Below are 19,921 nucleotides of genomic sequence, written 5' to 3'. Positions count from 1 at the left end.
TGTGTCTCTAGTACCTACTACAGGGCATGGCACACAGCGGGCCCTCAATAAATGCCTGCTGCCCTGGAGTCCAATGCAAGGGATGTCCGAAAGGTCACGTCTGACTTTGGAGGCCTGTTTTGCCTTCTCATAACGTTGCATTATAATGACAACGGCTGTTATTCACGTGTATTAATTAAGCTCCTTGATGGGCTCAGCAATCCTGGAAGTGCATACTATCGTGAGCCCCATTTTACAGATGGGGAACCTGAGGCTTGGAGAGAGAACTAAAGGCTTGGAGAGATTGCTAAAGGGCACGCAAAACCTTCAACCGCTCAGCGAATATTGAGAACTCAGAGGTGAGCAAGCCAGTCTCTGTTTTCGTGGGCCTCACGTTCTGTCGTCCTGGGTTTGACCCCCAGGCGCCCTGCCTGCGTCCTCTGAGCAGCCTTAAGTCCGACCAGGCTGGAGGGGTTCCCTGTCCTCTCACTAGGACCCAAGTAATTTCTGCCCCTCTGTCTTGGCCCGCGGTTCCCTGTGCCTGGAAGATCACGTGCGCCTGCCTCCACAACAACCCAGCACGCCTGAATCCCAGGACAGAACGGAGTGTGTTCCCGGCCGGGGAAACCACATGGGCAGGGTACCCTTTGTGTCCAAGACCCGGGAGTCCCCTCACCGCCTCTCCCAGCCCTGAGCGCAGGGCGTGGTACGCTTTGGGTGCTCAATGAAAACTAGTGACATTTTAACTGAAGGCGCAAGTACTGACCCAAGGCATGGGACTCTGCTGCCCCCTGCTGGTGGCCTGCGGCAAAGCCTCTGGGAAATAAATTTTCAAAGGGATTGGTCTGTTTTGACACTTCTGTAGTGCTTACTCTGGACTTTATATGACCTCATCCATTCCCACAACAGCCCCAGAAAGGTGTGCCAGGTTAGCTTCACTTTGCAGAGGGGGGAAACTGAGTCACAGACAGATGGGCCAACGGTCTGATCAATGTCCTCACACAGATACAAACCCTGGCCTCCAGACTTAATCATTATGCTTTTAGGCCATTTAGTAAGTGGCTACTGTGTGCAGGGCTTTAGGTTATAGAAAGAGCAGGTACTGATGACATGCTATTTTAGTCACTGTAGCTTTATAAGGTGGCTTATGGTTTTACGGGTGGCATGCCTGCAGCCAGCCACCCAACCTATTTCCCCACCTGTGAACTGGATCCTACCTCCTACGGAAGCTGTGGTGGTCAATTAATTAATACTTGTAAAGCCCTGGGAACCGTGCCCAGCACATAGTACACACTCAGTAAACAGCCATTCATTTTAGCACATTCCAGTCTTCCTTCCTTTACAATTCAACTACCCACGTGCATTTGAGAATCAGTTTTCCAGGTCCGTAGACACTAAACGCCGGCATCTGAACTGTGCCAAAGTTCAAGGTTCATTTGGGAAAGAACTGACCCTTTAAGACAGTGAGTTGCTCTGGGGTCCCCCGTGTGCCATCCCTGCTCTGACCACATACAGGATTTAGTGACTCACTTCCAACAAATGGAATAAGGCAGAAGGCACGGTGTGACCTGGAGACAGGGCATAAAAGGCAATATCCTCACCCCCACCCCCCGCCCATCTTCGGTCTCACTCATTCTGGGGGAAGTCAGTCGGCAGCCCCACAGAGAGGCCCTGGTGGTGAGAAACTGAGGCGTCCCCCCAGTAGCTATGTGCAGGCACCATCCTGAGGGCCGCTCCTTTGGCTTGGGGGGTTGGGGGGCACTTTCAGGTGAGGCCGATGCTCTCCCTGCAACCTCACGAGATCAGAGCCTGAACCACCCAGCTAAGCCACCCCTGGATTCCTGAACCAGGAACACTGTGTGAGGTGATAAAAGTGTTGTTTTAATCTACTAGGCTGGGGGTGAAGGATTTGTTATGCAGCAATAGCTAACTGACACACCCTGGGTGGTCACCCCAGGTGAATGCCTACGTCACAGCTGGGCCTCGGCTGACCCCCACTCACCCCTGATCGCTCTATGAAGACGCTCAGAGGTGGAACCACCACGTTGTGTGCGTGAGCATTCCAGGTGTGTTAACGCCTGGGAGTTAAATTTAAAAGCTTAAATTGGGCTATTACAAATTTTAATTATGAACTAATACATTTGAATTTCAGCCACCACACAGCACAGGCGGGTGGGACAGCACAGTGGTTAGGAGACCGGCCAGAGAGTCTGGGTTCAGTTCCTGCTGTGCAGCCTCAGGCAGGCCACCTAACCTCTCGGGACCTCAGTTTGGTAACTCATAAAGTAGAGTATCAATAGGACATACCTCACGGGGCAGTGGCAGGTTAAGTAGGTTAAACCACATAAAACACTTAGACCAGTGCTGTTGGAGGGAACTTCCTGCATTGATGGATATGTGGCTATCGAGCCCTGAAATGTGGCTTCATTTGACTGAGGGAGTGAATTTGTAATTGATAAATTGATTAAAATTTAAATACCCACATGTGGCCGCACTGGATGCCACGAGCTTGAAACAATGCCTGGCAAATAGTAAGTGCCGAATAAACGCTTGGTAGAACTGCTGTGCCATCACATCACCCTCCAGACTGCAAACTGACACCCTCTCTGCAGAGTGGAGGCCACCCCAAGTATCTTACTAACACCCCAACCTGATCAGGCCCCTCCACTGCTCAAAGTCCTTCTATGGCCCATCCCTGCCCTCAAACGATGCCCCAGATTTGCTAATCTCATCGTGGTCACAACTTGTAGCATGTTTTGGAATTCCTTTTTCTTGCCAGAATGGGCACTGCGGTTTTTGTCCCCCTTCTTCCTTGACTGGGGACGTGGAAAGGTGGGGACAAGGTCTGGTGCTAAGTAGGTGCTTAATTATGAAGGACTTCTGTAACCCAGCCTCTGTCAGCTCTGCATCCATTTCCTGTCTGATCATGGCATCGTATCAAGCCTCTGAGACTTTGCACAGGCTGTTCCTTACACTCGAAATACCCTTCCAGGCAGACAGACCATCTTTCCTGTTCCCTCTCCAGCGGGGCCTCCTTCTCTCTGCAGGCACCGGAGCAAGGCACTCTGTGTCTCAGCCTCATTTTCTTCAACTGTAAAATGGGACAAGGTTTTGGTAAGATTAAAAGATGTGGTTTTTGGGTGGGTGGGGAGGGTGAAGGGGAGAAAGGGGCACAAAAAATTTCAATCAGAATATAAATTAGTCACAGGGGTGGTAGTACAGCATGGAGAATATAGCCACTGATTGTGTAACATCTTCCAATGTTGGCAGATAGAAACTGCACTAGAAGGGGTGAGGGTTTAATAATGTGGGTAACTGTTGAACCATGGTGCTGTATACTTGAAACCAATGTAAGATTGTATACTAATGATACTTCAGTTTTAAAATAAAGTATGTGCTTTCTGCAAAGTGCCTGGCAGGGTAAGTACCTTACTGATTAACATGAGTGGTTAGTATCACTGCCATTAATTTCGAGGCTCAGTTTGGGTGTGACCACCTCCATCTATTCACACTCCCACACAGGCCCTCCCCCAGAGCCGTGCCCCCCACCCCAGGTCTCAGGATTTTATTGGTGGGGGTGGGCTTGGGACAAGAGACTGCATGCAGTTTTGTTTCAGTTTTTCTAGGCAAAGCCACATAATCTGTTGGGTCTCACCTCCTTCAAGCCTCATCTCCTCAGGGACACTTCTGAGTTCTTGACTGCATCAGGTCCAATTGGGGGATTTCTGCCTCCCATTCCAATTCGAAATCTATTGTGTAACAAGTGTTGGCAACGATATGGAGAAACTGGAACCCTTATGCATTGCTGGTGGGAAGGTAAGAAGGGGCAAGCCGTAGTGAAAAATGGTCCAACGGTTCCTCAAAGAGCTAAACAGTTACACAGGGCCCAGCAATTTCACTCCTCGGTACCTACCCATGAAACGGGTATTCAAGCAAAACCTTGTACCTGAATATTTAGAGCAGCTTCATTCATAATGGCCAAAATGTGGAAGCAACCCTAGTGACCATCGATGGATGAACAGATACAATGTGGTCCACCCAGACACTGGAATATTACTCAACCGTGAAAAAGGAGAGAGGCCCTGACGTGCACATGGGCGGACCCTGAACACACAGTGGCCAGTGAGAGACACGACACACACAGCCACACGGTGCATGACCCCATTTCTGTGACATGTCCACAGCAGGTGAATCCAGACAAAATGTGGGCTTGTGGGTATCGGGCTGGGGAGGGGGTGGGTGGCGACTGCTAATGGAGATGGGGTGATGAGAATGTTCTGGAATTAGAATTACACACTTTTAAATGGTACAAATGGTGATTTTACCTCATTTTTTAAAAAATGCATGATATACAGGGTCTTCTCTTCCCTTGGGCTGCCTCCGTGAGGGCAGAGACCAGAGCCACCCAGTCTGTGCTTAGTCCCTTGAGGCCAGCGTGAGGTCAGACTTGTAGTAGGTGTTCAGTAAATGATTGTTGAATGAATAAACAAGTGTGTGAGCTGACAGACTCGAGCACCTGCTCTTCCTGAGAAAGAACACCACCCCACTTTTTCAAGTTCCAGATGAATCTGATGGAATGTTGGCTAAGGGAATGTCAGACCTTCCTTCTCTGACTATCTCCTCCCACATCCCAACTCTAAACCTGATTCTTGTCTAGCTTAGGCGCATGGGGCCTTTCCTGGCAAAGGACTGCAAATAAGAGGACTCAGCCCTTTAGCAAGTAAAACTTTTATTAAATAAACTTTCAGTTTCTCCAGACCAGAGAGAGGCGTTTTGGACATTAAAATGATGCTTCCAGCTTCTCACCTGAAACACGCCACAGGGACAAGGACCTCCCCAGCCCCAGAATTCAAACCAAGTCAACCCAAAGGTCCCTCTCAGCCCTTGTCTTGTCTTTCTTGGTGGGGGAGGATGTGTGTATGTGAGTATGTGGCGGTTTGTTTCCAAAAGTCGATTTGCAAGTTGAAACTTTGTGAAATTACTCGTAGCAGAAATAAAGTACATCGTACAAATCACGTAGGTCTTCGACGTGGAGTATAAAAATGGTATTTACAGCCAGTAAACATGGACCAGAAGGGTACACACCACTGCACACCAGCACACACTCCCAAGCAGGCCCGGCGGGGGGGCTGGGCCGGCGCTGGGGACACAGACGAGGCCCCCTCGAGGCCCCTGAGCACACGTTTGCACACGCAGACACACGGGACACAGGCACGCTAGAGAGTGTCTCGGAACAATCATCAAACTCTGGAATATCGAAACAAGTCGGTCAGAAGATTTTTTTTTTTGTTACGTGTTTTTTTTTTCTTCTTTTTTTGTTTGTTTTTTTTGTTTGTTTTTTTCTGGGTTGATCAACACATTTTGGTAGAAACGGAGGGAATGTTTTTTCTTTACAAATTTTTTTTTTTTCTTGAGCTTAGTTAAGTCCTCTGGCGCCTCCTTTGGCGAGAGGCCCCGCCGGACGTCCGAACAAACTTGACTGTGCTTCAAGGTGCGTTTTTCACGGTTTGGGCAGCTGTACAGAGGCACCCACAAGCTCTCCCTCCCGCCCCAACTAGGAAACAAAAATGCTTTGCCGTGTGAGTCCTTTTCCCCGTTTTTGTCTTCTTTGTACCTGCTCAGAAAGACCAAAATTAAAAGAAAAAAAACAACCAAAAACTCTTTTCTTGGTAGAGGTATCTCTGGTAAAGGGGAGTCTGACCAGTGCAGGCTGGGCTTGCCCATCGCGTGCGCCAACCTCGGTCATGAGATCGTGAATTCCAGGCTGGTGATCCGAAGGCAGGGAGGGTGGCCGCCTGCCCTTGGGAGGGGGCGTGAGGGCAGGGGGGCTGCCCCCAACCCTGCGCGTCCCCCCCACCCCCCCGACGGAAAGCTAAGGGCTATTGGTCACATGAGTAAGGCTATGACTTGGGGGGAGGCCAGGGGGGGTCTCTCTTGTGCCTACATCCGGGGAAGGCAGGGCCCTGGGACAAGGGGGGGTGGAAGGAGGTTCCGGAAGCTGCAGCGAGGACCAGGGACACTCAAGCTGGCTGAGCCCGAAGGCCCTCGGGAGCGGTCAGTGGCAGGGGCCAAAGTCGTGGAGGTATATCGTGCCGGCTGGTGACGCCCAGTGCTCCTCTGGCACCCTGGTCCCACGTGGCAGCAGGAAGCGCGGAGACACCGGGCTGCCCGGCCACCCGCAGCCCCTCTCTGTCCCTGCTGAGTGACCGGCCCCTGGTCACCTTCTCTTGGATGGAAGGAAGTCGGAAAAGTTTGGTCCCGTGATCTATACTCAAAAAATATATATACTGTCTATAGCTCTATATATATACGTATATATATATATAGGAAAAGTTGCGATTGCATTTGGGAAAGCCACCAAGGAGGGGACGGTGAGCCCCTCGGGCCCCCAGCTGAGGCCCCCGACGCCGGGGCAGACCACAAAGCCCTCTGCCCGCTCTCTGTGGCCTTCGGTAGCGTTTCACATTTTGGGGAGGGGGCAAGGGGAGGTGGGAGAGGGAGGGCTGGTGTCCAAACTCGGTTGTAATTTACGGAAAAGTCCTGGATCAGTTGGAAGCGGGAAACCCTCGGGTGGGAAGGCCCCTCACCTGGTGGAGAAGGGAGGGGCGTTAGGAGCCGTGATGGGGGGGGCGCGCAGGCCGACATCGCCTCCCACCCACCCCCTTGCCCTGGCCAGGCTGGGGTCCGGGCCCCCAAGGGCCCCAATCTTTTCAGAGTCCATTTTGGGGTTTGGAGGCTGACAAACCGAGCTTGGAAGGGACTCAGGGTCGCGGAAATTTCTGCTTATCTCTGTGCCCTGGGCCCCACTCCTGCCACTGAAGCTCCGTGGAGGCAGCCTCCCCCACCCCTGCCCCGCCTGTTCCCCCGCAGCTGGGTCCCCAAACTCTGGACATGGTGCCCAGCACACAGTAGGTGCTCAGTGAGAGTCTGCTGTCCTGGAGCGTTCAAAGAGCACCGGGCGCCTGTTCGTTGCCCGATCCGGGACTGGATGTGCTCGAATCTGCGGGTACAGACCCGAGAGGGTTTGCAAAGCAGGCGCAGGCCCCAACTGAGCAGCTACTTGGTGCCGGACCCCAGGCAAGGTGCACTGATGACGGCGGCGATGGCGGTAAAGGCAAATAAAAAAATCCAAAGGAATGCCCGAAAGCTTCCCAGGTGGCGGGTCCTGGGCTCGGCTGGGAAAACACCGCGTCCCCGGGTGCGTTCTCCCCGGCCACCGGGAAGGCAACTTCCATTAGCCACTTCACAGGTGAGGCTGGTCAAGGCGTGAGGTCAATTACAAGGCTCCCTCGGCCCCCGAGGCTCACTTCGTTTCCCAAAGAAGGTGATTAGTTGGTAAGGTTGTTGGCTCTGACGGTGAAATACACTCTTGGGGACGTGTCTGTTTGGGGGTGTTTTTCTGAGGGGTATGCTGGTGGGTGGGGCAAACATTCCAGTTTCCCATCAGCCCGAGGTTACAAATTACACCGACTGAGGAGCTACGACAGGGGCCCCGCTGGGAGGTTCACAGGGCAGGACAGAAGCCCCGCCCCACAGCGCACCCCACCCCTTCCAAACCTGGCCTCTCGGGGAACTTCTATTCATCTTTCAAAGCCTTCTTCAGGAAGGATTCCCTTAACCACCCACCCTGCCCCCCCATCCCACCCTCTGCCCCAGCCCCGAGCACAGCAAGCCTCCTGCAACAGCGCCCCCCACCCCAGCCTGGGGAGGGCCTTTAGAATGGGGAGCGGGTGCAGACAGGAGCGGGGCGGGTGGGGTGAAGGGCGGGCGGGGCCGCCTGGCGGCTCACCTGGGCCCCGCCCGCGGCTCCGGGCGGTTGTGGCACGCTCAGTAGGGGTGTCCGGGGTCTTTGGGCCGCTTCAGCTGCACCTTGAGTCTCTTCATGCCGATCTGAAAGCCGTTCATGGCCTGGATGGCCGTCTGTGCGCTGGCCGGGTTGTCAAAGCTCACGAAGCCTGCGGAGACCGGGGTGGGGCCGCGATGGTGGGCAACGCAGGCGTCCTCTGCTCGCTCCGGCGCTGCTGCAGCCCTGGCCTCCGGGCCCGCGAAACCTTGGGGGCGGGGCGTGTGGGCCCCGGGCGTTGGGACCGCTGCCGGAGGACGCGCAGCAACCCTGGCCTCGTTCTGACACCCGCTGGGGGGTGGGCTGCTCACCCCTCACCTGCGCTGAGCCTTCGCATTGGTGTGGAGGGCAGGTGGGGCCTCTGGGGGTCCCGGTCTCCCTCCCTGCCCCCCTGGGTGCCTGGCTCCTTCCAGGCCCTGAACCGCGGCCTGGCCTCCTCTGCGGCACCTGTTCATCTTCATCCGGGGTCTTGTCTGTGCGTGTGTGTCTGTCCTTACCTCTCCGTCCCTCCATCCCTCCCTTCCCATCGCTCTCTCTGTCTCTCTCCTCCTCTTTGTCAGTCAGTTTCTCTATGGCCAGTCCCTTCCCCAGGCCCCAGGACAGCCTCCCCTCAATCTTCCCGCAGGCCAAATTCCCTGGCTGGCCACCTCAAGGCCAGGAAACCGACTCCTGCCTCCTGCCTGTCACCTCTCGGCCTGGAAGGCTGGTGGGGTCACAGGGTGTGTCTCCTCTGATAGGCTCAGAGGTCTTGCTGAAGTCTCTGGGGGGCCCTTGGGCATTTGGGAGCTGGGCGGGGTGAGTCCTCGTATCTATTATCCCATCTGACCGCCCCAACCATTACACAGATGACTAAACTGAGGCTCAGAGGCGGCTTATGACCCCCTCGTTGTTGAAAGTGACGGGGCTTCGCTCCACAATTCACCTCTTCCTCCTGGAAGCAGGACACTGAGGAGGGGGCCTGGGCACCAGCTGGGGTCTCTTACTTGCTGAGTGGACCTAAGCATGTCGCGTGAGTCTTCTCTCCGTAAATTGGGACAATTCTCCCCTTTTATGACTGGATATTGAGTATATACAGGAGGTGCTTAATAAACAGTCAAGAGTTGTCTCTTCAAATAGGTGAGGGTGGGATCAAGAGGCCAGATTTTGGAGTCAAACAGAACGATTCTAATCTAGGTTCTGCCTCTTTGCTGCTGTGTGGCTTCAGACAAGTTGAAGGGCTTCTCCGATCCTTAATTTCCTCCGTCTCTGGGAACAAGGGAGTCTCTCCTGAGGTCCCCCAGGTCTTGCACAGCTTGCCCTTCCCCTCCCTGCCTTCCCCTGCTCCCTATCTCCCCCTCACCCACTCTGCTCCAGCCACACAGGCCCCCTCATTGTTCCCCCAACACACCAGGTCCCGTGCTGCCCCAGCACCTTTGCACGGCTGTGCCCTCTGCCTAGAACTCTGCCCCCCAGATCTCCCCATGGCCGGCTCCTCCTCATTCCAGCCCCAGCTCAAACACTGCCTCTTCCTATCAGTCTCTAAACTTCATTACTGGTTTTATTTTGCTTCATACCCTTTATGACTCGCTGGCTTGTATCCTGCATTTGTTTCTTTCTATCTTCTTCCCCTAAACCTGTGCTTTTCAATTCTGTAGTCACTGTCCATGGGCAGTTATTTAAACTCAAATTCATTAAGATTAACTAAAATTAAAAATTCAGGCCTTTGGTCACACTGGCAACATTTCAAGGGCTCAGTAGCTACATGGGGATGGCGGCTCGGACAGCAGGGACAGAGGACATTTCCATCGTCACAGAGAGTTCCGTGGGACGGTGCGGCAAGACTGAGAGCTTTCTGAGGGTAAGGATTTTTGTGGGCTTCCTTCACTCTGTGTACCAGCACCTGGCACAGTGCCTGGCACACAGCAGGTGCTTAATAATGCTCACTCTGATTATGAATAGGGTTCTTTTGGGCCAGACGTGCTTCGTGGCTGACCACACCCTCCCTCCCCCATCCAGGGCGGAGGCAGCAGGCACTTACCAAAACATTTGCTCTGGTTGGTGGCCCGATCCATAAACACCTTGGAGGAGATGATATTGCCGAAGGGCAGGAACATCTGGGTCAGCTCCGTGTCTCCAAACTCCTGGGGGAGGTGGTAGATAAACAGGTTACAGCCTTCGGGACCTGCAGGTAGGGGAGAGAAAGACATAAAGCCCCCAAGGAGAGGAGGCGGACCCCCCGGGGGAGGGCTGTGGTCCGGAGCCCACGTGTGGCATCTCCAGCTGTCAGGAGAGGCGTGCCTGGGACACCAGGAAAGAAGGGGTGTGGAAAGAGTGGGGAGGGGCGGCAGGGTGTGCTGGTCCCTTGTCTATATAATCCCACACTTGGGTCCTCCAACCTGGATAAGCCTCAGGCCCCAGAGAATTTACAAAATTCAGCTGACCCCTACCACCCAAAACTGAGAGAAATCCCTCCACGCCAGACCCCAGACAGTCCAACAATCCCAGACAACCCCCAAGCCCCTTGAAAATCCCTAAACCCCAAACTTGGGATCAAAAGTCAGGTGAGCTGTGCGGAGGTGTACAAGACGTTGTACCGTATTCGACATAACTCTGTAAGTTTAAAACTGGTTTTAAAATAACCCGTTCATTTGTTAGAAATCTGATGATCTCAGAATAAAATAAGACAAGCAGTTCCCCGGTCCCAAACCCTAACTATCCAGATATTTTTCAAAACCTTGGCTAATCCTCCAAACCTTGGATTCTTTTCACAACTCAGGTGATGCAAAAATAAAATCTAGTAAAACAAAAGGATAATTCTCCAGTCCCAAACCCCAGACATCCTGAAACCACAGAATTTTGAAATGGTGCACTGTGTCAACTAGAAATAATTTTTTAAAGCACAACTAGCCCTCAAAACCATCCTCTCCCCAATAACCCCCAATGCATGACTGGCATAAAACTATAAATCATAATGGTATTTAAAAACCATGATTTTATCCAAAGTCACGAATAGTCCTCAAAACTGCCTCTCATCCCAAAGCTACAGATGACCTTCTCCCCTGCCCCCCACAAACAAGAGCAACCCCCAAACCACTCGAAAATAGTATTCCCCACCTGGGAAAATTCAGGGTCCAAGACAGCGCATTCATACCCACCCCTCACCTTCCCGATTAGGATGACAGATCTGCTGCAGATCTGCTTTTACACTTTAAAAATCAAATGTGTTCCAATATGATTAATAAACACGTTACAGAACAATTTTGAGTGTAACATGGAGTGCATGTTTGCTTCTGTGCTACCTCGTTTCCGGGAAACACTCGGTGAAAACAGAAAACTGTAACACACACACACACACACACACACACACACACACACACACACACCTCCAACGCCTACCCGCTTCCTGAGCCCCCCAAGTGTATTACAAGCTACATCCGTCCCTGTCTGGGGTTACAAATCTGTCTGATTTCAGACAAGCCTCTTTCCACCATCTCACGGTAACTCATGCAGGACAACCACGTATAAACTTTAGGTCTTTTCCCAGCTCAGGTGCCAATGTACTGTGGTGCTTGTGTATTTCTTAGCCTTCTGGCATGCACACCACCGTGCTCCCCTTTTTATTAGGGTCTTGTCTTTGTTTCTTTGACATGTCACAGTCAGAGTTTTTGAAATGGTAGGCTCCAGAGCCAGTCCCCCAAAGCCTTGTGGCTTTGTTACCAAGTTTTGCAAATTATGCTGATTTTAAGAAACCACATACGAGTTGTGCCAGCATAGCTACATTTGAACTAGCTTTTACCCACTCAGTCCAGGATAAGGCACGTAGGAGAAGGGGCCCAGAGGGAGACATCCAGGTCCCAGCCGTCCACAGGACAATGACCAGAGGCAGCTGAGATCCCCCTGGCCCCACCCTATGGGGGGCCGGGGGCAGGTGTGGAGGGGATCCTGCAAAAGGCCTGGTAATGGCTGCTGCTGTCTTTGACTCCAAACGCAGAGCGCAGAGCGCCCTGGAGACACGATATCTGGATATCTGATGGAGGAAGGGGCAGAGCCTGGGACCCCTCCTTCCCCCTGCCTAGGGCTCCCCTCCAAAGCTTGGCTCCTGCACCTGGCAAGGGGCCTCCTTCCACAGGCCAAGGCCAATGAGAAATTGGGCAGAACCTCAAAGAACTCAGCCTGCGGGCCGGGCCCACTGCGGGCTTGCCACGGGGTCGTTTGGGCCTCCTGGCTGGTCACCTCTCCCCACCTTCTGCCCCCACACCCAGCGGCTGATTTACAAAGAGGACGGGCTCTCCGGGTGCTTGAGCGCCTGTGTGTGTCAGGAGCCGCCGCTGCTCACGTCCCGGGTGGGCCCCCGTGCTGGAGATGAGGAAACTGAGGCACGGGGCGCCATGCGGCCACGCGTCCGAACTGGGGGGATTCAACTTTACCTTGTCCGACTCCGTAGTCTAACTCCCCCCTCCCTCGACTTTACTGGGGAGGCCTCAGTTTACACCAGATACCTCATCACCCCACCCCCAAACTCAAAACGAGTTTCCTCTCCAAAATTTCAGCAAATTGTCCAGGCCTGGAGAGAGGGGGCTGGCGGTGGTGGGGTCGCCGTTCTCCCTATGGGGCCGGGGCTTGCCCAGGGGGTCGCGGCCCCTCACCTTCTCGCTGCTGCTGCTGCTGCAGGAGGGGTGGCGGCTGGGGGACGCTGTGCGCAATGGGCGTGATGGCCGCGGCGGGGTACATGGCTGCGGAAACCGGGGCGAGACAGGCGCAGGCGTGAGGCCGGCAGGGGCGGCGGGGCGGGGCCATGGAGGGACGGGACCGTGCAGGGTATGGGCGGGGCGGGACTGTGGCTGAGAAAGGGCAGGACAGGGGTGTGGCCAGACGCTGGGGGCGGGAAGGAGGTGTGGCCAATAGTTGGATTGGGCCAGGGCCAGCAGTGGTAATGGCTATGCACAAGAGGGACCAATGAGAGGACGGCACCGTGGGGGCGTGGCCAGGCGCTCGAGGAAGTGGGGCGGGGCCCGGCTGCCTCCCTACCTGTGTACTGCTGGACTCCGGAGAAGGCAGGATGGAGGGTCTCAGCCACGGTCGGGCTTTGAGCTGCGGGGCAGACGGAGGGGCTCAGTGGGGCGGGGCAGCAGACGTCTTCCATCCACCCCCATCCTTAAGTGCCGGAAGGAGAGCAACAGGCACCCGCCCCAGCTTCACCCTCTGCGTAACTGGTTTACAGGTATGACCCCTATTTTACAGGTGGAGAAACTGAGACCCAGAGAGATGAAGCCATTGAGGATCAGAAAGGTGAAGCAACTGGCACAGGGCCACGCAGATAGGAAATGGCAGAAGCCAAACAGGACTGCCGCCAGATTTACCCATCAGTCCATCTCTCTCTGTCCCTGCCCTGCGCCCTCCTGTGCCTCCCCGCTGTTCTCTAAATTCCCCAGGATCTCAGACCTCTGCCGCAGATCACCGCGCATCACTGTCCCTTCCCCTCTCTCCTTCCCGACACTTCATGGCACCCTGTGGACCTCCCTTGTGGCTGGGACCTTCTGTGGGTGTGTGGTAGGTGGGGAGAGGTAGTCCAGATCCCCAGAGTGAGCGTCAAGGGAAAATCCAGACAAAAGATTCTGCTCAATTGGAGAGAGGTCGCTAGAGGACAGGGTAGAGGCGGGGGTGGGGGGTGTGACTCTAAAAAGGTCCCATGAACGAATCATTTTGTGGAGACACAGTAGTTCTGTATCCTGGTTATGGTTACATGTATGTTACCTGTGATAAAATGGCACACACGTGCACACACACACACACACTAGTGCCTGTATAATGTGGTGCAATCTGAATCAGATCTCCGTCTCCTGTTGGGTTCATTGTCCTGTACCAATGTCAGTTTCTTCCCAGGTCTGACACTGTACTAAGGTTATGTAAGATGTCAGCATCAGGGGAAAAGGGGCAAGGGGTCCTGGGACCTCTCTGTACCAATTTTTAAACTCCCTGTAAGCTTCAATCATTTCGAAATGAAAAGAAACAAATCTTCCTCAGTGGAGAAACACAGATGACTTACTTTACATAAGCAAGTTGTTGAAAGATGCTCACCCTGAAACCGTGGTGTAGGGTAGGGAGAGCTGGGCTCTCGGCTTCACGGAGGCAGGGCCCAGCCCACAGCTGTGTGTGGTCAGTACTGAATGAGTGGGTGAATGCGGGTACTGATAGCCTCCCAAATGCTAATGATTAAAGATTGATGGTGCCAGTTTTGGTACAAGTGATGTGTTAAGTGTTTTCATACTGATTTCATTGCCAGTATAACCTCAAGAGATGATCTGTCCCATTTCTCAGATGAGCAAACAACCTCAGAAACTTAAAGAAACCACCCAGGGTCACTCAACTGGAATTTAAGCCCAGCAATGTCCAGACATAAAGCGCTTATGTTTGATCACCCTGCTACAGCCTCTTTCTCTGTGCCCACAGTTGACATCTATTCAGCTGAGGCTCCCTTCATCCTGCCCCACTGTTCCCTGGGCACCATGGTAAAGGGACTCATGCTAGTCCCAGAGGCACCCTTCCTGCTCCCCGCCACTCTCCTAGGCCCCAGGGGACCACCCGAGTTACCTGGGTAGGGCACAAGGCCATTGGCATACACGGTCTCTAGGGCGGGGTGCCCGCCAGGGAATGGCACCACACCAGCAAAGCCATTGGTGATGGGAGCCACAAGGCCGGGCACAGCGGTGGTACCAAGCAGTGGGGGCGAGTGCAGCCCTGTGGAGTGGAAGAGTGTCATGGGGAGCCTGGACCTGCCCCCTCCCTGCCCACCCGTCCATGGGTCCCTGGTGGACTCTCACCAGAGGCGGGGGCGATGGGCGTGGCAGGCAGCCCATTAAGGCTGACGGCGCCAATCTGCTGGATGTGGCAGGGTGAGAAGGCCACGCCGGGGCTCAGGTAGCTGCCCGAGGTGGACAGGACCGTGGTCTGCTGCTGCATAAGCTGGGGGCGGAGAGGGGGTAAGTGTGTGCAGTTGGGATGGCGCCTGCCCTGAGATCATCACTCATGGGGGCAGACCTGGTCCTCCGGTAACTGCCTCAGGCCAGAGTCGGGGCTCAGTTAGGAACTGGGGCTCAGTCTAGGATCAGGTCTCAGGAATTTGGGCTTGGTCTCAGATCAGGGACCAGCCAGCACTGACCTTAGCCAGGGTCGGGTCTCAGGGTAGAGGCAGCCTGGATTTAGATGCCCTGTGTGGGTTTGAGGCTGGGCCTGGATGTAGGCGCTGAGCATGGGAGTGCATGGCGTGTGTGTGTTGTGTGTACAAGAGGGTGTCATGTCAGTTCAGAGTTGGGATTCTGCCTGGGCTGGGGGCTCAGTCTCATGGTGAGTCTCAGCTGGGGTTGGGGCTCAGAAGTCAGCCTGGATTTAGGAGCTCAGCCACAGCCAGAATAGGACCGTTGAGTCAGAGAGATTGGACAAGAGACAAAGATGGGCAAAGAGGCAGGAGCCCTCAACACAGAATAGATGGTAGACTGAGCCAGACCCCCGGAGCGGCCTCAGGAGCCCTGCTGGAGACAACGAGTGTCTGCTGGGTCACTCACAGCCTGGGCGTAGGCACTGTAGGGGCTGAAGGGCAGGGTGAGGGACGGCGTCAGGATGCCCAGCTGGCCCACCATCTGCTGCATGCGCCTCAGCGTTCGCTCCTTGTCCGTGTCAGCAAACTTGACCACCAGGCTGGAGGAGGCACCCTGCAGGGGCAGCGGCAGGCAGGGAGGGAAAGGAGGGTGGTAGCCAAGACACTGGGATTCCCGGCACCACACCAGCTGGGGCCTTCGGCTCAGGGGTGCAGACACCACGGGCATATAGCCACAGGACCCAGATACCACAGCGAGAACGGCTCGGAGATCAACATCCCGGGTCCCTCATCTGATCGTGCAGTCACCTGTGTGGCACAGGTGGGGCGTCCGGGCCCAGGGGTTTCTATCTGGGGAACAGTGTAGGACCCTGACTGTCTGCCACGCTCTCAAAACCAGGTGGAGGATCCAACCGCTGGAGAGGAACAATGGGGGTGCTATAATTGTCACCTGAGAACAGGTGACACTCCAACCACCAGAGAGGCTGACATGCCCCCTCTGATGGCCAGCTCACTCCCTGCTGCCCCCCCCCCCAGGCACTCCAGCGGGCAGCTCTGGGCAAGGAAAGCGTGGCCTGTGTTGAGCTGACTCCTGCTCCTCCAGGGCCTAGAACTGCTGCCTGAGGACCTAGAGAGCAAAAGAGGGCGGCTCTAGCCCGCCCTGCGCTTCACACACATTTTCGAGAACAGCCCAAAGTCAGAGATCAGGGAGGAGCTGGTTCCCCAAGGCCCATCTTCCCTGTGGCAGATTAGGGCACCCAAGTACAGTGATGGTGGCTCCTGGGGCCTCCTTTCTGGGGAGCAGGGCCAGTCCTAAAGCCTGGTGCTTCTCCCCAGCCTCTCACCACTGCAGACCCACAAGCTCCCCGCTCTAATCTTGCCCCCCACCCCACCCCACTCTGACCCCAAAGGGGCATTTCCAGCCGACCTGGCCCCTCCCACCCTCTGTGGTCCCACTGCTGTGGAATCCTGTGCTTTTCCAACTGCAGGGGATTGCAGTCCAGTCCTCCCCTCCTTGGGGGCTGCCCGTTCCCACTGCTCACCCCCATCTTTGTTGCCATGTCCCCCTGCTGGCCTTAGCAAATCCTGTCCAGCCCCCTCTGAGACACCCTCTTGCACACACACATCATGCATGCTCACACTCATGTACCCTCACACAGTACACCCATGCTCATACACACATGTACACACCCACACCACTGTCAGAAGCTGCACCTCTCTCTTCACCAGTGGTCTCTCTGAAGAAGAGTCAGGGCTCCTGGATGGCCAGATGGTGGGACAGAGCCCGCTCTGCCCCTGTGCCCTCACCCCTGCCCCATGGCCCCCACCGTGGCCCAGGGCGGCTCCTACTCACCGGCATGGTCTGGCTGCCATGCAGGGCGTGGATGGCCGCCTGGGCCTCTGTGTGAGAGGAAAACTTCACGAAGGCACAGCCTGCCCCAAGAAAAGGAGATGCGGTGAGGGGCAGCAGGGTCTCTCGGGGTGGGCAGAGGCTACACGAGAGAGGCTGGGATCCCTGGATGGCCAGTCAGTGTCCCACACAGGCAACCAGAAAGGCAGACGGTCAGACAGGAGAGCCAGCCAGCCACTTGTTCAGACAGACAGCTGGACAGTAAAGGGCCCAACGAGCACACACAACCAGTGGGTCATCCATGCGATCAGAAAGCCAGCCAGAGCTGTCTGTCAAACACACAGCCAGAGGAACTCACAGGAGGGGAGGTGAGTCCGGCCCGTTAGAACAAGTGACGGAGCCAGGCTCTGAGAATGCCCGCCAGCCACGGACACCGTGAGAAGCAGGTGTGATCAGATATGCAGAATCGAGATGACAAGCCATCAGGTAAATGCAGACAGATCCAGCAGGCACACGCAGGCAGAGACACACTCAGACCCAGACAGATACACCAGGTGACCACAGCTGGAGACGTGGGGATGAAAGATCGCCAGAAGGGGTGACCCAGACAGCCAGCCCCACAGGCAGAATCGGGCGGACAGACAGCCGGAGAACACCAGACATACGCAGCACCAGGCAGAAATGGTCATCCGGACACGCAGGCGGCAAAACAGAGACTAGGACACGCAGGTGCAGTGACATTGAACCCCTAGTCGGAGTCACGTGGGCACACAGGGGAACAAGTCGTCGGAGATGATTGAGCAGTCACCCCCAGCGGAGTGGGCAGATCGGACAGACAGGCCACAGAACACAGACAGCTCCACACTGACGGTCCCGTGGACGGTCGGGTGAGCAGCGCGGCCCCATGCGGACAGGGCGCACAGGTAGGACCAGGTGGGACCCCACAGTCTCAGCCGGCCCGACCCGGCCCTCCCACCACGTGCCAGGCCCCGCCCCTGAAGGCCAAGCCCCTCCCCAGTTAGGCCTGTCCTCTCAACGGCTCAGCCCCGCCCACCAGTGGGCCCCGCCCACACCAACCCGCCTCCCGCGGGCCCGGCCCCGCCCCCTGGATCAAGTCCCGCCTCCATCCAGCCGCCGGCCCCACGTACTGACCCCGCCCCGAGGGCCTGGCCCCGCCCTGCCCTGGCCCCGCCCTGCCCTGCCCCTTGGAGCCAACTTGCCCTCCCGCGCCCCTGCCCTGCCCCCCTGAGCCAGCTCTGCTCCTTCAAGGGCCCAGCCTCGCTCCACCCACCCAGCCTGCCCTCCGCGGGCCAGGCCCCGTCCCCACGCGCCCCACCCCGCCGCCCGCGGTCACCTTTGCTACTGCCGTCAGGCCCGCGGAGCACAGTGCATTCGTCGATGACCCCGAAGGGCTGGAACAGCCGCAGCACGTCCTCCTCCGACTGCTGCTTGTTCAGCATCCCCACAAACAGCTTCCGGTCCCCTGCGGGCGGAGACACCCCCTCAGCCGAGTCCTGGCCTCCGGGATTTCTCCGGCCCTCCAATGGAGGGCAGAGGCCGCAGTGCATGCAGGGCGCCCCTGTTGTGCGTGTGCGGGGAGGCCACAGCCACACGCTTACCCTGCCCTGGGTCTCTCCACACTTCCGCCCCCTGCGTGGTGCCATTCCCGGCCTCTGCTCACAACGTGGCCCCCGCCTGGATTGCCCTCCCTTCAATCCTTCCGGGCCTCTGCGCCATCTCTCCCACCCTCTGGGCAGAGAGGATCCCTGCCTCCCTTGCCCTCAGAGAGCCCAGGGTTAGGGTCTGCCTTGCCTGGCCTGGGTGCCTGTCTGTCTGCTGTCATCTAGACTTCCCAGGCAGGATGCTGAGGAACCCTGCATCCTCCCGGGGCGGACCCAGCAGAGCTCCCCGCCCAACCTGGTGGGGCTCAGGAGGGGCCAAGCAAGCAATGCCTGCTGAATGAGTGAGGGCCTGTGTGTGCACAGGACCACGTGCCCGGGGAGCCTGGAGTGCCCATCTGGTGGGGGTGGGGTGGGTGCCTGGCTAGAGACTGGCTGGGACCTGCCCAAGCGTAAGGCCAGGGGCCAGTCCGGGCCAGCATCTCCCGTGTGAGGCACCGGAACCCTGCCCTCTCTAATTGCTGCTGATCCCCTGTAATCAGGACCGTGGCAGCTTCACCTCCCCGCGACGGTGAGCTGGGTTACCATGGAAACCTGTTGTCTGGCAGCTGTCACTCATGGGGCTGGGAGGGAGGGAGACGCAGAAGCAGAGAGCCTGAGAGTCAGGCAGAGAGACAAGGAGAGCAAGGGAGAGACTGAAAGAGACCTAGGCGGGCAGAGAGAGAGAGAGAGAGAGACAGTAAGAGACAGAGACACATGGAGAGGAGCAGAGAACCAGAGAGAGAGGGGAGAGAGGCAGAGATATGGAAAGAGGGGGAGAAAGAGAATGGGGGTATGGAAAGACAGACACACAGACAAACAGGATAAAGAGATTGGGACGTAGAGCCACCTCTCTAATCCCTGACCCACCCTGTCAGTCAGCTTGGAAAGTGGAAAAACAGGCTCCCAGCCCAGAAGCACTTCACCAGACTCCTACACATACACAGGGGTCCTAACAGCCCTGCTCACACACCAACCCCAAGGCTGGCTGCTCTGCCTCAGCCCCCAATCCACCTGAGTCAGGGAGGGTGTATGAAAATATCTCCAAGAACCACTAGCTTTGTGTCCCACTGGGAACAGCTGAGCATCCCCCCTTATGGGCACACCCCCACCACGTGGGTCCAGACCCACGCAAACACCAGGCGCTCGCCTGCATGCCCACACGCCCAGCCTGGAACAGTCCAGCAGACTCACTCCAACATACACTCCCACGCACAGGCCGACCACAGACGGGCACACAAGCAGGCTGCACACCCCCCTCCACCCCCCACGCCCCACCAGCCACACACAGGGATGCACACACACACACATCTGCACGCGGGCCTGCCTGAGTGTGCATGCTCACATACACATACAGGTGCACTTGACCCAACACACGAATGTGCACCCATACACACACAGCCCAGAAAGCAACCTGCAGCTCCTTAGAGGCCCCATCCCCTCTGTGTATGAAGCCCCCATAATTGCACCCTGACAGGAGTGGCAAGTTTCAGGCTGTAGGGGAGAGCAGCTGGACC

General features: G+C 56.2%; 1 protein-coding gene across 17 annotated transcripts in view; it reads right to left on the bottom strand.

Moving 5' to 3' along the window:
* Positions 1-4,691: 4,691 nt before the first annotated feature.
* CELF5 (CUGBP Elav-like family member 5) overlaps positions 4,692-19,921 on the bottom strand; it is a 41,106-nt gene continuing 25,876 nt past the window's right edge. For 9 of the 17 annotated variants that reach the window (XM_037018130.2, XM_037018125.2, XM_073220606.1 and 6 more), the window contains 10 exons: positions 18,101-18,229; positions 16,750-16,829; positions 15,364-15,510; positions 14,623-14,764; positions 14,393-14,539; positions 12,830-12,892; positions 12,448-12,534; positions 9,840-9,983; positions 7,769-7,934; positions 4,692-6,566 (listed from right to left, as the gene is read on the bottom strand). In XM_037018130.2, coding sequence (XP_036874025.1) covers positions 7,807-7,934; positions 9,840-9,983; positions 12,448-12,534; positions 12,830-12,892; positions 14,393-14,539; positions 14,623-14,764; positions 15,364-15,510; positions 16,750-16,829; positions 18,101-18,229 — 1,067 coding nt within the window. In that variant the 3' untranslated portion in view covers positions 4,692-6,566; positions 7,769-7,806. Of the gene's footprint in view, positions 7,391-7,768; positions 7,935-7,970; positions 9,066-9,839; positions 9,984-12,447; positions 12,535-12,829; positions 12,893-14,392; positions 14,540-14,622; positions 14,765-15,363; positions 15,511-16,749; positions 16,830-18,100; positions 18,230-19,921 lie in introns of those variants that run through there. The other 8 variants (XM_037018133.2, XM_037018131.2, XM_037018126.2 and 5 more) reach the window with 7 other exon arrangements.

The sequence above is a fragment of the Manis javanica genome, chromosome 13, assembly GCF_040802235.1.
Source record: "Manis javanica isolate MJ-LG chromosome 13, MJ_LKY, whole genome shotgun sequence".
Classification (NCBI taxonomy): Eukaryota; Metazoa; Chordata; class Mammalia; order Pholidota; family Manidae; genus Manis; species Manis javanica.
Note: the sequence above shows the minus strand (reverse complement) of the source record. Positions and strands in the feature narration are given on the sequence as shown.